We start from the raw sequence: 16,752 nt of genomic DNA on the forward strand, positions 1-16,752 counted from the left end.
TTACCCTGAAGAAAGTATCCCCACGTCACTCGATCCATGTAAGGTTGGTACTGGACAGCGAGGTGGTAGTGAAATGTCTGAATCGGCGGGGATCGAGATCTCCACCTCTCAACCAGGTAATGTTAGCCATATTCCGACTGGCGCAGAAGAAGTGGCACCTGTCAGCAGTTCACCTTCAAGGAGTCCGGAATGTGACCGCGGACGCTCTATCCAGGGTTACACCGATAGAGTCGGAATGGTCCCTAGACGCAGGATCATTCTCCTTCATCTCGAGTCAAGTCCCAGAACTGCAGATAGACCTCTTCGCGACGAAGGACAACAAGAAGCTGCCGAGATATGTGTCCCCGTACGAGGACCCCTTGGCGGAAGCAGTAGATGCGATGTCCCTCGATTGGAACAGATGGTCCAGGATCTACCTGTTTCCCCCTCACAATCTGATGTTGAGGGTCCTCAACAAACTGAGATCCTTCAAGGGAGTAGCAGCAATAGTGGCCCACAAGTGGCCGAACAGTGTATGGTTCCCTCTAGCTCTGGAACTACGACTAGAGTTTCTACCACTCCCGGACCCAGTTCTGTCCCAGCAAATCCAGAAGTCGACTATCTACGCTTCATTACAGAAAACCCGGACCCTGCAGCTCATGATTTTCTCTCCCTAGCGGTGAAGAAACGGTTCGGAATCTCGAAAGATAGCATCGACTTCCTGGAAGAATATAAGTGCAAGTCTACTAGAAGGCAGTACGAATCAGCATGGAAGAAATGGGTAGCCTTTGTCAAAGACAAAAATCCGCACGAGATCTCTACGGAGTTCTGCCTATCCTTCTTCATCCACCTCCACGGACAGGGGCTGGCGGCTAACACGATTTCTACATGTAAGTCAGCTCTGACAAGACCCATTCTATATGCCTTCCAGGTAGACCTCGCTAACGAGATTTTTAACAAGATCCCGAAGGCCTGTGCTAGGCTTAGACCTTCAGCTCCTCCAAAGCCTATTTCATGGTCTTTAGACAAAGTCCTTCATTTTGCCTCATTACTGGATAATGAGGAGTGTGCACTGAAGGACCTGACTCAAAAAGTGATCTTCCTTTTTGCCCTAGCTTCTGGGGCCAGAGTTAGTGAGATTGTAGCCCTCTCGAGAGAGGAGGGCCGGGTTCAGTTCCTGGATGGGGGAGAACTGAACCTGTTTCCGGACCCTACGTTTCTCGCTAAGAACGAGTTGCCCACCAACAGGTGGGGTCCCTGGAGAATCTGCCCTCTGAAAGAAGATGCATCTATATGTCCTGTAGAATGCCTAAAGGTCTATCTTCGTAGAACTTCAGACTTCCATGGGGGCCAACTATTCAGAGGAGAAACATCGGGCTCGAATTTATCTTTAAATCAACTTAGGGCGAAAATTACATATTTTATTCGCAGAGCGGATCCTGACAGTTCACCCGCAGGTCATGATCCGAGGAAAGTTGCTTCATCCTTAAACTTCTTTAACTTTATGGATTTTGAACACCTTCGTTCATACACTGGCTGGAAGTCTTCCAGGGTATTCTTTCGCCACTATGCTAAGCAAGTGGAGCAGCTAAAGAGGTCTGTGGTAGCAGCTGGTTGCGTCGTTAACCCTGCTGTTTAACTCTGCGAGGAACAGTGGATTTAATTGGGACTTTGATTCTTGGGTGAGTGTATAGTTATATGCGTTGCTATAACTAGTAGTGAAGGCTCTGGGAGCCCACAATGACTGTTCCAGCGTTATGGTGATTGTAGCACAAGTACAGACAGGTGTGCCGAGCGTTTCTGACGCTAATGTCAGTGGATAGTAACATGGACATTTAACTTTGATACCTTGGTATGTGACAAGTGACCTGATTGTTTTCTTTCAGATAACCATACATCCATGCACTACGGTACTTGTGTAAATTGTTGGTCATCCACCTATCATATGTATATAATTGTGGTAACCATGTCTATTTATTGTTAATCAATAAACTTGTTCTCGGGAACCTTGCGTCTCCTTCACCTATATTGATTTCATTTTAATTATTGAGCATTCAGCCTATGTATATTAATCGGGGATATCTATAATAGCCTGTTCCTTAATGCAAGCCTTGTTGCACTGGTTTATACTTTCCTTAGCATAAAGGGCTCCACCCTTCTCTGAGGACGGTGGCGGCAGCAAGTTTAATCCTACACAGATATAACCTTTTTGTCTATTTCTACTTCGACCAGGGTGCTGGTCGGGGTTTTTCCCTTGGATGCTGTAGTTCCGTAAGGACTATGCTTTACTTCATATAGAGTGAGACCACTATATTGTATTGGCTTGCGAGTGATTCATACATAGGTATATGTACTCTTCGTTCGTTTCTAGAGTCTAGCAGGACTCCTCCCTGTAGGGGGCAGGAAGCGCTTTCATGGCTTATGATTAGTGAAAAGATGTATAACGGTAACATCTTAGGTCTTTCAGTCGAGTTGACTAAGAAACATTCCTGAGGAGTACGGCACGTATTGAGAATCCACAGATACAGTAATGCTCTGGTATACTTCCATCAGGACGACATGGCTCGAGCCCAAAAAACGGATTTTGAGCGAAGCGAAAAATCTATTTTTGGGTAAGATGGCCATGTCGTCCTGATGGACCCGCCCTGTCCCTTTTCAAAAAAAAAAAAAAAAAAAAAAAAAAAAAAGAAAAGGGCTGTAGGACCCCTCCCTACATACAGTATCTGTAGCACCTCGTGTATCGCTACAAGGAATACAGATGGCGCCGCGAGCGGCGCAGGGCACGCTTGCGAAACGGGGAGGAGAGATGCCTTACGAACGGCTCCCCCCTTTCTTATCGTTTTCGTTTTCTTGCCATTTGACCCCTACGAAGTGTTAACTCTATTCGGGGTATAGATTGCTATGTGGCGTGTCAAGAATACGTCCGCTGATATTTACGATATCCCTAAGGTCTTTTTAGGGATACTCGCTCCAGGAGTTAGAATTCTGGGTACCTTAAGGTAAATTCTCTGGGAATATCGCCGTAGTTGCAATATACCCTAGGAAGCTGCCTTTAAGGAACTTCCATCAGGACGACATGGCCATCTTACCCAAAAATAGATTTTTCGCTTCGCTCAAAATCCGTTTATTTTGGAAAAAAAATAATGTGTACAGCTTTTCATTCACAAAACTAAACTAGTGGGATTTATGGCACTGCTTTTCCTTTTCACAAAACTAAACGAACAGGATTCATGGCACTGCTTTTCGTTCCCAAAACTATATTAATAGAATCCATGGCACTGCTTTTAATTCACAAAACTAAATTAATAGAATCTATGGCAGAGACACCATTACATGGGGCCCAGGAGGAGGGAGGTGGGGGGAAGATGAACATACATAACAAAAGTAATTTGTGGTTAAAGAAGAATAATTCAATTAAGCAACTGAAATACACTGAAACACTGAAAGCATAATAATGTTCCTGTGTCCCTGCGACCCATCAAAATTGATCTCGCGACCCATAGTTTGAGAACCACTGATGTAGAGTATTGTACAAGACAATACATCACTTTCCATTTTCTCAGGTTTCATAGAACACAGATGAAAAAATTTTGGAGACAGATAAAAAAAAGTGGAAGGTTTACCTTTAACCTCGCGCGGAACTTCTCCTCGATTGCGTCCTTGTCTTCCTTCTCAATACCCAATTCTTTCTTAATCACTTTCAACTGTTCTTGCAGCATGTACTTCCTATGCTGTGACCTGACTTTCTCCTCTACCTCCTGCAAAATAAAAGTAAACGCTCATTCCTGACCAGAAAATAAAAGGCAAAAGAATACATTTGAATAATATTTATGCTTTTAGCACAGCTTATTTCATTTACCCTATACAAAACAAATAAAATGATAAAGATACTTTTCCTTACCTTTGCAATTGTTGCTTGAAGTTTGCTCAGTTCGTATTCTTTCTTCAGCAAAGAGAGTGCCAGCATTAATCGTTTGGGTATCTGAAAACAGTGACAAATTGAACATTAAAAAAAGGCATTCTACTGTAGATTGAGATTAGTAACTTCTTCTGAAAGCAACTGTTGTTGCTACATTAGATGGAAAACAATGAAATCCTTTTAGATTCTGATCTTCGATTCCGATGATGTTAAACTAGGTCATGTAACTCTTAACAGTTGTGAGAACAATGATGTGATGTTATTCATCCATGAAAAGTGAAAGATTTAGAACAATGTGCTCATATAGAAATTTTCTGTGATGTACACAGGTTATTCAGGTGAATATTGTATCACACACAATAACTATAAAAAACAAAGCATTGCCAAGCAAGCTCTGTATGTGAGACACAAGAAGCAATGCGGAACTAGCAGCCAGCAGAAACCTGAGGTGATTAACAAGTTTTCCTCTACTGTGATTACACTAATTCTGGGTTGGCAAATCCATTCCTGCTCATTCATACAAATTGGTTAACCATTATCTTTTAAGTGCCCATCTCTCTCTTTCAGTTCTATTCAAATTTATAAGACCTAGGTAATGATAAAATTATCCTCTTACTTTTCTAATAATAAAAAAACACTGCCACAGCAGGAATTAAAAATACAGGCCTGTTATCTTCCATTATCCTTCATTCTTTAGTCTGTAACCTACACCCCAGATTCTTTATGTAGCTATTTCAATACACTACAGTATATGTTGTAACATTGATTTCCTGCAAGTTTATTTAACTAGTGTGTAAAATTTTGCTTTTAACAAGCACTGAAAGATATAGAAACATCTAGCCCATTCAGAAACAGTTATCATAAAAGTAATTCCACTGAGGGTTTACCATGAGGCAGTGTGAATTCAATATTAAAAAGGGTACACTCACGCAAGCTATTCTATCTGTTTCCTTATTTCATTTTCTCACTGTGCTATCTTCCCTATGGGAGCTCTTGGCCATATACCATCCTGCTTTTCCCACTGGGGTTGCAGCTGGGCTAGTAATAATAATAATAGTAGCTGGTCACAGTTGAGAAGCTAACCCACTTTTACTTACCTACTGTAACATTCTAACAAGCTCAACATCACACGTAGCATATGTAAGAAGGTGACCAACTGTATGTTTGATCAAACATACTGATGTTAAAAAATTAATAATCATCAATGATATGACTAAACATGGAATGACCGTATGTACATTTGAACAATTTAAAAGATACATACACCTTCATAAACTCATTTTCATTTGCAGTGAGAAAATGTAAATAATAATCATCCGGCATTATTCTTCCTTCAAAGATGGAACTTACTTGAGTTTCCTCTAATACTTGCTGCAATTCGTTGGAGTTGGCCGATGTTAAAGAAGCCGCCAGATCTGCTAGATACACAGGATTGTCGACAACTCTCTGCCCGTGCTGGATCATCTGTTGGACGCTCTCGCGATACAGGGGGTTCAGAGCTATGATGTCACGAATTGTCTTGATTATCTCTTGTGTGAGGGCCTGTGATGATACAAAGAGTTTACAAAGTCTGTCCTTTAAAGGCTTTTTTAAGACACTCTTGATTCAATGCAATAATACAGATTATCCATTACAAGCTTCAGTAAGAGAGAAAAAACTTAAAGGGAGATGCTGATTCAATCATCAAATGATCTTGGTTCTTTCAAACCTATATTTGTTTTTGAAGAACACATCAATATATAAAAACAGCTGTTTCCTAAGATATAAATCAGTATAACTATACCGTATAAAATTTCTTATGAAAAATATATCAATTCATGAACCAAAGCAGTTCAAGATAAAATCATAGACTCCAAAACTTGTTAAGTGAAGCAAACCTTAATATACTATAATTCCTCAAAAACAAAATCTAAAACCATATTCAACATCCAACATGAAAAAAGCATTTCCTTATGAACTTACTGAAAACACAGTACCAGAAACCGTGGCTAGCAAATACGGTTTTCTAAATTTCAAACCAAGATGGGTTGACAGCAACTTACCTTTACTTCCTCTGTGGTCTGGAACTTATCATGAGTGACATTTTCCACCTGCGCCAGAAGAACTCTCTTTGGAGGAGGAGGCGTCTGAGTGGAAGCATCTACGGTACCCTCGCTCGAAACGGCCTCGGCACTTTCCGTACTTGGCGCGCCCTCTTCTACCTATCAAGGTGCAGCAGGGCATAAAGTAAAGAGAATTATCAGTATGAAACAAAACATGATAAAGAATTCTTTTACAACATTAATTTTTTTGTGATGTAAGAGTATATCTGGAATACTGTATATAAGCCAAATTTGATAATCCTATCAAACAAATACAGTACTATATAAAATTATAGGCAACCACTAATCAAAATTTGATAATACTGAAAAATATATCACCTAAATTGAACAATACTAACAAAAAGTATCTCCTACATACTATAGATAAAACTTGCTACTAAGTTAATAAACCCAAATGTTTCATCTAATATTACAGTACATAAATATTTCTAAGCAATCAAATGTTTTTATGATACCAAAATTACCTACCTAAAGAATAATAAAAACTACAGTGGGGTCCCGAATTATGCGTGTTCGAATTATACGATTCCCCTTTTCTGCGATCCCTATTTTTCTAAAATAAATTTTCTGTATCTGCGAAGCTGTTCAAAGTCCGCGCGTCAAGCACTATAAAATGTATCAAATCTATTGTTTTTCTAAGTATATTGGTAGCCCTAAATACAGTGATTTATAATAAATGTTACAAAACAATATTAACATTACATCTTATTAACATAATTTCATAATGAATAGCCTATTTAAGGATAGAATTCCACATCAACAATGAAATCAACTGTTAACTGTGAGAGCCCAGCTGACAAAATGTAAACAGAATTGTGGTTACGTTCTCGGCAATCTTTATCTTTCTCCAACCTTACGATAATTGTAATGGTAGTGTTAATGATGGTATATTAAAGTATTATTTTTGTTTAGTACATTATTTTTCCCTCCGGGCGTTCAAGGTTTTCATGAGTAGACTGGGTTCGTTTATCGGCAGTGAATAGCCTAAACTTCGGTAAAGAGTCGGCAATATTTTGTCATATTTTAAACAGTATACATTTGATTTGCAAAGATTAGTTAATCTCTCTCTCTCTCTCTCTCTCTCTCGCTCTCTCTCTCTCACTCTCTCTCTCTCTCCGTAAGAACTAAAACCTTAGTTCACATATGGCAACTTGAGTTTAAGAATGAAATTAACATGACAATTGTTAGTTGTGGCGATCAATTCCTCGCTTCAGGAGGTACACGAAACAAAAACACAGCATTCCATAACAACAGCTGATTCTCTCTCTCTCTCTCTCTCTCTCTCTCTCTCTCTCTCTCTCTCTCTCTCTCTCTCTCTCTCTCTCTCGTGTTATACAATACTTACAAATAGATGAAGAAACCAAAATCGGTTTTCTTAAAGTGTCAATTAAATACAAAACGAAAAAATTATATCCTTTTCAATCATAGCTTAAAATACGGTATCCGATTTCGTCAGTAAACCAATATTTTTTAGGAAACACCATTCTATTCCAGAAAATTTTTACTCATTAAATAGTCAATTGCGCTATAATAAAACATGTACTTGTGTTTTTAAATTTCGGGTGTGTTTTAAAAATCGAGTATTGCTGACTTCTTTTTGTTTTACTTTTGGCTGTGATCAGATCAGCTGATGTCTAGCTTCCGCTCTCAACACGAATAGGCACATATGAATACGTTAACAAAGAATTGTTTACACCATTTTAATTTATTCAAACCATCAACACAGTTAATATTACATAAGGACCAATGTGTTATAACCTATGATATTTATTGTTTAGTACATTTAAAACCATCTCTCTCTCTCTCTCTCTCTCTCTGTCACATCGAACGTATTAGCGGTAACCTAATTGTTCAATGACTTTAAAAATAGGCCTAGTACTTTCTTCTTTTACCATTTTTGCATATGGTTCCATAATTGAGGTGGGTACAAGTTGACTTATAGTGTGGATATGGAAAGGACAATTATCTTTCGTAACAGTTTAGAATTATCGTAAATTATCATTCTGTCACTAGCGGCACTTTGCTATTGTGGATTAAACGCATAAGGAAAAAAAGGTTTCCAGCTTTGCTAGGAATTTAGGAATTTATATGGATACGATAAGTAAAATATTTGTAATAACATAATGTTTACTAAATGTTTGTAATATCATTAGTTATCACTTTGATCATGTGTGTTTAATGCGTTCGTTTGTTTATTATGATCGAAGATGGAGCGTAAACAAATGGAAGGTTTCCGTTTCAGGCGGCGTCATAAAGAAAAACATCATATAAATGGCATTCACTTCTTTTATTTGGAAGTTCTAAGAAAAATTAAGTAGAGCATTGGTAATAACAAAATCAACATATAATCAATACTTGGTAAGATTGCTGTTGATGCAAAAACTAACCTACAGTGAGCCCTCGTTTATCGCGGTAGATAGGTTCCAGACCTGACCGCGATAGGTGAAAATCCGCGAAGTAGTGACACCATATTTACGTAGTTATTTAACATGTATATTCAGACTTTTAAAACCTTCCCTTGTACGTAGTACTGTTAACAAACTACCCTTTAATGTACAGAACACTTAATGCATGTACTACAGTACCCTAAACTAAAACAGGCACAAATATTAAAGGCGATTTTATATCATGCGTTTCCTAAACACGCCAAAAAGCACGATAAAAAATGGCAACCATTGTTTTGTTTACGTTTATCTCTGATCATAATGAAGAAAAAAACGCATTTACACATCTGTGTATAGGTTAGTTTTTGCATCGATTATATTGATTATTCAGTACAGTATGTTGATTTTGTTATTACCAATGTTTTACTTAATTTTTCTTAGGACTTCCAAATGAAATGTTTTTCTTTATGACGCCGCCTGAAATGACGGCGTCATAAAGTACGCTCAGTAAACAAACGAAGGCATTTAACGCGCATGATGAAAGTGATAAATAATGATATTACAGTAAAAGCTTTTAGAAAATATGTTATTACAAATATTATTTGCCGTATCCATATAAAATCATACATACGTAGCAAAGCAGGAAAACAATTTACGAGAGAGAGAGAGAGAGAGAGAGTTGTTTTACGTACGTAAATGTAAATTTTAAACAAAAAAAAATAGCCCCATTTCATATAAAATAGGTTATTACAAATATTTTACTTTATCATATTACAGTAGTCTGTATAATACTGTAAAGTTCAGTACAGTATGTTGTTGTTATAGTCGTGGCGATGAAATTCTCACGAAACAAAAACACGGCATTCGATTACAACAGCTGATTCATTCTCTCTCTCTCTCTCTCTCTCTCTCTCTCTCTCTCTCTCTCTCTCTCTCTCTTCGTGTTATACAATACTTACATATAGATGAAGAAACTAAAATTAGTTTTCTTAGTGTCAATTAAATACGAAACGAAAAAAATATGCCGAGTTTACATCCATTTCAATCGTTGCTAAAAATACGGCATCCGATTTCATCAGCAAACCACTATTTTTTGGGAAACGTCATTTTATTCTAGAAAATTGCTACTCTTTAAAATAGTTAATTGCACATTAAGAAAGCGTGTACTTTTGCTTTTAAATTTCGGGTGTGTTTTAAAAATCGAGTATTGTTGACTTCTTTTTGTTTTACTTTTGACAGTGATTAGATCAGCTGACATCTAGCTACCGCTCTTGAGAGTGTACGAATACACTAACAAAGTATAGTTTATACCATTTCTTAACTTATTCAAACTGTCTACAGTATACAGTTGATATTACATAAGCACCAATGTGTTATAACCTATAAAATTTTTTTGTTTATTACATTTAAAACAACACACACACACACTCTCTCTCTCTCTCTCTCTCTCTCTCTGTGGGCTACTTTTCACTACCTCCCATTCCTTACCTCTCTCTATCTCTCTAACAAATGATATCTTTGTTGCTCCTCAAAGTTTCATTTATATTGAAAATCAATCATGATTCAATTTTCCTTACTTTCTCCAATCTCGCACCATCGGTCACATCGCGGTATTTTCGAAATTTCCGGAAAATCCGCGATATATGTATATAGGCTACATGCGTTATGAAAAAAATCCGCGATGGTCGAACCGCGAAGTAGCGAGGGATCACTATACCTATACACAGATGTGTAAATGCGTCTGTTTCTTCGTTATCAGAGATAAACGTAAACAAAACATTAGTTGTTGTTTTCTATTGTGCTTTTTGGCATGTTTAGGAAACGCATGATATAAAATCGCCTTTATTTTGATAATTTTGGATTTTCAATCATACAACAAAAACTAGTCTATAGAGTGATGGTTTTGCTATTCACCAGTTGTCTTAAACAATAGATATGACAAACATTAAAATTTGTCTGTATTTTGGGTCGTGTTATAACGGGAAATATGATATTTTAATTATAAAATAAATTTTTGAATATACTTACCCGGTGAATATATAATAGCTGCAACTCTGCGGCTCGACAGAAAACACACTCAAAAAACTCGCGAGCGATCGCTATGAAGGTTGCGGGTGTGCCCACCAGCGCCAACTGTCGGCCAGATACCACTCTTGCATGTAAACAAAACCTTCAATTCTTCTCGTCCCGCTGCGTCTCTATTGGGGAGGAAGGGAGGGTCATTTAATTTATATATTCACCGGGTAAGTATATTCAAAAATTTATTTTATAATTAAAATATAATTTTTAAATATTTAACTTAGCCGGTGAATATATAATAGCTGATTCACACCCAAGGCGGTGGGTAGAGACCAGAGTTAATTAAGTTTACAGCGTATAAGCTAAGAGTTTTTTCATTTTGACAGTTATCAATATAACAAAACCAAAATATATAGGTACCTGGTAAGGAAGTTGACTTAGACGATTACTCTGCCTTGTAAGTCTGTCTTCCTCACGGAGCCCAGCGATCCTCTTAGGATGCTGAAAGACTCCCAGGAGCTGAAGTATCAAGGGTTGCAACCCATACAACAGGACCTCATCAAACCCCTAATCTGGGCGCTCTCAAGAAATGACTTTGACCACCCGCCAAATCAACCAGGATGCGAAAGGCTTCTTAGCCTTCCGAACAACCCTTAAACAATATTAAAAACATTTCAAGAGACAGATTAAAAGGATATTGGAATTAGGGAAGTGTAGTGGTAGAACCCTCACCCACTACTGCACTCGCTGCAACGAATGGACCCAGTGTGTAGCAGTCCTCGTAAAGAGTCTGGACATCTTTTAAGTAAAATGACGCGAACACTGACTTGCTTCTCCAAAAAGTCGCGACCATAATACTTTGCAGAGATTTATTTTGCTTGAAGGCCACGGAGGTTGCTATATCTCTAACTTCGTGCGTCTTAACCTTAAGCAAACATCGGTCTTTCTCATTCAAGTGAGAATGAGCTTCTCGTATTAAAAAAATCTGATAAAATATGACAAAGCATTCTTTGACATAGGCAATGAAGGTTTCTTAACTGAGCACCATAATGCCTCAGATTTCCCTCGTAATGACTTAGTACGAGCTAAATCGAACTTAAGAGCTCTAACAGGACATAATACTCTTTCCAGTTCGTTGCCTACGATCTTTGATAAGCAAGGAATATCAAAAGATTTAGGCCAAGGACGAGAAGGCAGTTCATTTTTGGCCAGGAAACCAAGTTGAAGTGAACAAGTGGCTTTTTTCTGTAGAAAAGCCGATGTTCTTACTGAAGGCATGAAGTTCATTGACCCTTTTAGCCGAAGCCAAGCACACTAGGAAAAGTGTCTTGAGGGTGAGATCCTTCAGGGAGGCTGAATGTAATGGCTCAAACCTGTCTGACATGAGGAACCTTAGGACCACGTCTAAGTTCCATCCAGGAGTTGCCAAACGACGTTCCTTAGAGGTCTCGAAAGACTTAAGGAGATCTTGGAGATCTTTATTGTTGGAAAGATCTAAGCCTCTATGTCGAAAGACCGAAGCCAACATGCTCCTGTAGCCCTTAATCGTGGGAGCTGAAAGGGAGTGAACCTTTCTCAGATGTAAAAGAAAATCTGCGATTTGGGCTACAGAGGTACTGGACGAGGACACAGATGCTGACTTGCACCAGTCTCGAAAGACTTCCCACTTCGACTGGTATACTCTAATGGTAGAAGCTCTCCTAGCTCTTGCAATCGCACTGGCTGCCTCCTTCGAAAAGCCTCTAGCTCTTGAGAGTCTTTCGATAGTCTGAAGGAAGTCAGACGAAGAGCGGGGAGGCTTTGATGGACATTCTTTACGTGGGGCTGACGTAACAGATCTACCGTTAGAGGAAGACTTCTTGGAAAGTCTACCAGCCATTGAAGTACCTCGGTGCACCACTCTCTCGCGGGCCAGAGGGTAGCAACCAACGTCAACCTTGTCCCTTCGTGAGAGGCGAACTTCTGCAGTACCTTGTTGACTATCTTGAATGGTGGGAATGCATATAAGTCCAGAAAAGACCAATCCAGTAGAAACGCGTCTATGTAGATTGCTTCTGTATCTAGGACTGGAGAGCAATAGATTGGTAACCTTTTGGTCAACGAGGAGGCAAAGAGGTCTATGGTGGGTTGACCCCAAGTAGCCCAAAGACTCTTGCCCACGTCATTGTGGAGGGTCCATTCCGTGGGTATCACCTGACCCCTCCGACTGAGACAGTCTGCCAAGACGTTCAAGTCCCCCTGGATGAATCTCGTCAACAGGGAGATGCCTCGAATTCTTGACCATTAGAGAAGGTCCCTTGCGATCTCGAGCAGCGTGAAGGAGTGTGTGCCTCCTTGCTTGGAGATGTACGCCAAAGTTGTGGTGTTGTCTGAGTTGCCTCTACCACTAAGTTTCGAAGAAGCTTTCTAATATCATCAAGACCAAGTGGACTGCTAATAGCTCCTTGCCATTGATGTGCATGCTCTTCTGACTTGAGGTCCACAGACCCGAGCATTCCCGACCGTCCAGGGTCGCACCCCAACCCAAATCCGACGCGTCTGAGGACAACACGTGGTTTGGGTTCTTGACTGCTAGGGATAGTCCCTCTCTCAGACTGATATTGCTGTCCCACCATTTCAGGCATGCCTTTACTGGTTCGGAGACTGGGAATGATACCGTCTCTAATGTCTTGTCCTAGTTCCAGTGAGGGGCTAGATGGAACCGGAGAGGCAGAAGGTGTAGTCTCCCTAGTGAGACAAACTGCTACAGGGATGAGAGAGTCCCTACGAGACTGTTCCAACTCCTGACTGAATAAACGTTACGTTTCAGCATTAGTTGGACTTCGAGCAGGGCTTGACTGCGAATCTCCATCCCCAAATATAGAATAATCTGGGATGGGATCAGTTGGGACTTTTAGGTTGACCAAAAGTCCCAACTCCCTGGCCAGACTCAACGTCCAATGTAGATCCTGCAGACAGCGAAGACTGGACGATGCTCTGAGAAGCCAGTCGTCCAAGTACAGGGAGGCTCGGATCCCCGATAGATGGAGGGATTTTGCCACATTCCTCATGAGCCTCGTAAACACGAGAGGCGCAGGACTGAGGCCAAAGCACAGGGCTCGAAACTGGTACCCCACATTCCTGTAAACAAACCTCAGAAACGGTTGGGAATCCTGGTGTATAGGAATGTGGAAGTATGCCTCCTGAAGGTCGAGAGAGACCATCCAGTCGCCTTCCATAAATGCTGTCAAGACAGCCTGGTAGAGTTCGTGAAGTTTGTCTTGACAATGAACACATTGAGCGCACTTGCCTCTTACGTACTCCTGCAGTGAACATGGCTGCCAAATCATGGAGCCATCCCTGAGGGACTTGTTCCTGCAGAGAACGTGGCTGTCAGATCATTGGAGCCATCCCTGAAAGCCTTGTTTATGCATGACATAATTGTACAGCAAAACTTCAAAGGCTCGAAAATAGCTGTGAAGTCGACCTGTAAAATCTTGGAGCGTCTCATGGCCAGGCGCCAGGGAGAGTCTATGAGGTTTGAGAAGTCTATCTGGGCAGAGGCAGGAACTCCCAAGCCGAGAACTTCTCTCGTGTCATATCAGACTCTCGCTCTATAAGCCAGTTTAAAAGAAGGGAAAACAAAGGCTGTCTCCCCCAAACTCCTCCTGGTGATAAACCAGTCGCCTAGAAAACGTAAAGCTCTCTTAGAAGAGCGAGAGAGCACTAGCTTATAAAACAACGGCTTCGAAGTAGCTAGGCTTAGTGTAAGCTCTGACGTTTAGGCGAACGAGGAGCAGCAGTTACAAAAAGATCCGGACAAAGATCCTTAATAATCAGCATGATTTATTTAAAGTCCATAGAGGGCTAAGCAGCTTTAGGCTCCTCTCCGTCTGACAGAGTCCTCAAGGGAATATCAGTAGGAAGGGGAACAGCAACTTCCTCATCTGAAGGAACCTTGTCCGACAATAGCCGAGTCTCAAGCAAGGGAGAGACCTACCGTGGTGGCAATGCTTTACAAGCAGAGTCCACACGCACTGGTGCATTAGTAGCGGACCAGGACGCAACGTCATGTAACTGCTTGACAGTCTGTGAACTGTCAACAACAACAGGTGCGTGAGACCAGGATGCAACGTCATGTAACTGCTTGACAGTCTGTGAACTGTCAACAACAACAGGTGCGTGAGGACGCACAGCGTCCACTCGAGACTGCTTTGACCGCTTAGACTGAGCAGTCAAAACAACTCTAGAATGCGGAGGTTGACGCTCAGCGTCAAAACAAGTCAACTCCGATTGTTGGCGAACGTCCTGAACGTCAACAGGAGCATCAGCAAGTGGCCTAACGTCCAAAAGTGGCTGAAAATCCACACGAGACCGCATCGAGTGTGGTTCTAAACAACCTGACTGACGTGACTTGGCTACGCCAACGTCAACAGGACGCACAAAGGAACGTTAGGGTGGCTGAAGGCCAGGATCTCGATGAGATAAACGGCTAGGCTCAACGGACTATCGACAGAATAGTCTTCCATAAGGGAGGCAAGCTTATTCTGCATGTCTTGCCGTACAACCCATTTAGGATCAACGGGAATGGTTGCGGTAAGAGACGAGGGTAACGTCTGTGACCGCAAAACCTTGCCTACAAAAAGACTCTCGGAGTCTGTGTTACGGTTTTGTTAGGCGGCGAGCAGTCTTCCGATGACTGCATAGGGTCAGAGCTGTCCTAAAAGTTAAAACCAGGACGCTGGACCTGTCCTGAAAGGACTGACTTTCGCTTAAAGGGCCTCGAAACCTTGTTCCACGGTTTCTTATGCGAAAAGCCTTCGGATGATGAGGAGAAAAACGTCTCTCTCGCCTTATGGTAGGGGTGATCTTGGTAAGATACACCTGATACCATAGAGGGAACGTCTGTTCGCTGATCAAGGCCTCTCGAACCCATAAGTCGTACGACATTACTTCTCCCCTGGGCTTGGGAGCTTGCAAGAGGTCCCGGACTAGGCGAACGACAGGCACGAACAGACGAACCCTCGGTCGCAACACTGATAACACTTTGCGCAATATCACTTTATCACTACGATTTTCTGTTTTGCACTTATTTCACTGAAATCGAATTTTTTAACAATTCACATTAGGTATGAATAAAATTGATTTCTACCTGAAGCACGCAATTCTACCCTCATCAAAAGGTTGTAATTGCGAAATCAGTCGTATAATGTAAGCACATTAATACCAGCAAAAAACAGTAAACATATTCTAAGATAAAAAAATCAGTGGCTGGGGAAGAGACTAAACACTAGTTCATTCAAAACTACGTTTCCAATCTCTCACCGTACAGTGCCTTGGGACGAGAATAAAAATTAAAAACGTTTTATCCTTTCTCCCCGTACAGAGACTAGGGATGAGAGTAACTCGAGAACAACGTTACTCGCTTGGGACGAGATAAAGATCGGAACGTTCTCTCCTCTCTCTCTCTCCGTCTCTATCTCTCTCTCTCTCTCTTGATTTCGCACCGAAGAGAAAAGCCCACTTACCTTTCGTCAATAAACAGGTTATTTGACCAAAGGAAAAAACTGAAAGGTTTTTCAATTAAAAGTTCCTTTAAAATAGTCTTTAAAACATTTAAGCTTTGAAAGAAAAAAAAAAAAAGAACAACACGTCAGAATCGATTTACTCTTTCTGCAAAGTGAAACCGTGATACTCTCTCTCTCTATCGTAACGATAGAGCGCAAACTGCGTAGCATAAATAAACTAAACGTTAGTTCATCTTTGAAACAGTACGAAGACTATTCAAAGAAAAAAAATATCATAAAATATTTACTAAAAATATTTCATTTAATAAGTTTTAAATCATTAGCTCTGTAAAAGTTATTTACGATTGAAAAGGGCTCAACGTTGTTTAACTTCGGTTTCCAAGTTAGGACCGCCTACTCTCAGGAAAGGTCGCATATAAACAAATCATTAAAATTTATTTTGATGTTTATTATAATTGGAAAGCTAATCGAAGAGGCCTAATAAAGGCGGTTGAGATATAAAATATATAGAGGAAAATCTATAATTAATTTATAACGTGATAAGATAATTGCTAAAAGCCTAAAACACACTTCCGTCTAAGGGAAGGGTCGGCCATTTAAAAGTCAAAGAAAGTCCATACTCTCTCTCTTGTCATCAAAAATTAAATCTATCCAAAAACGAGTTCAAGATTTAAGATGAAGATAAAACACCTGCACTGCGAAAGCTCAAACCAAAATGAAGTACTTCACCAAATATGTTGAGAAAACTCCAGGTTCTACAGCGAGTATTGATACGTCTTGTCGTCAACGTCGACAGAGAAGAATTGAAGGTTTTGTTTACATGCAAGAGTGGTATCTGGCCG

At 40.3% G+C, this 16,752-nt stretch overlaps 1 protein-coding gene across 2 annotated transcripts in view; it reads right to left on the reverse strand.

Annotated features, from left to right (window-relative positions):
- Positions 1-16,752, reverse strand: part of LOC137625309 (lon protease homolog, mitochondrial-like) — a 70,538-nt gene that overhangs the window by 36,746 nt on the left and 17,040 nt on the right. For both annotated transcript variants that reach the window (XM_068356139.1, XM_068356138.1), the window contains exons 7-10: positions 5,941-6,099; positions 5,249-5,440; positions 3,881-3,961; positions 3,603-3,737 (exon numbers count right to left, since the gene is read on the reverse strand). In XM_068356139.1, coding sequence (XP_068212240.1) covers positions 3,603-3,737; positions 3,881-3,961; positions 5,249-5,440; positions 5,941-6,099 — 567 coding nt within the window. The remainder of the gene's footprint in view (positions 1-3,602; positions 3,738-3,880; positions 3,962-5,248; positions 5,441-5,940; positions 6,100-16,752) is intronic.

This window comes from Palaemon carinicauda, chromosome 32 (genome assembly GCF_036898095.1).
Source record: "Palaemon carinicauda isolate YSFRI2023 chromosome 32, ASM3689809v2, whole genome shotgun sequence".
Lineage (NCBI taxonomy): Eukaryota > Metazoa > Arthropoda > Malacostraca > Decapoda > Palaemonidae > Palaemon > Palaemon carinicauda.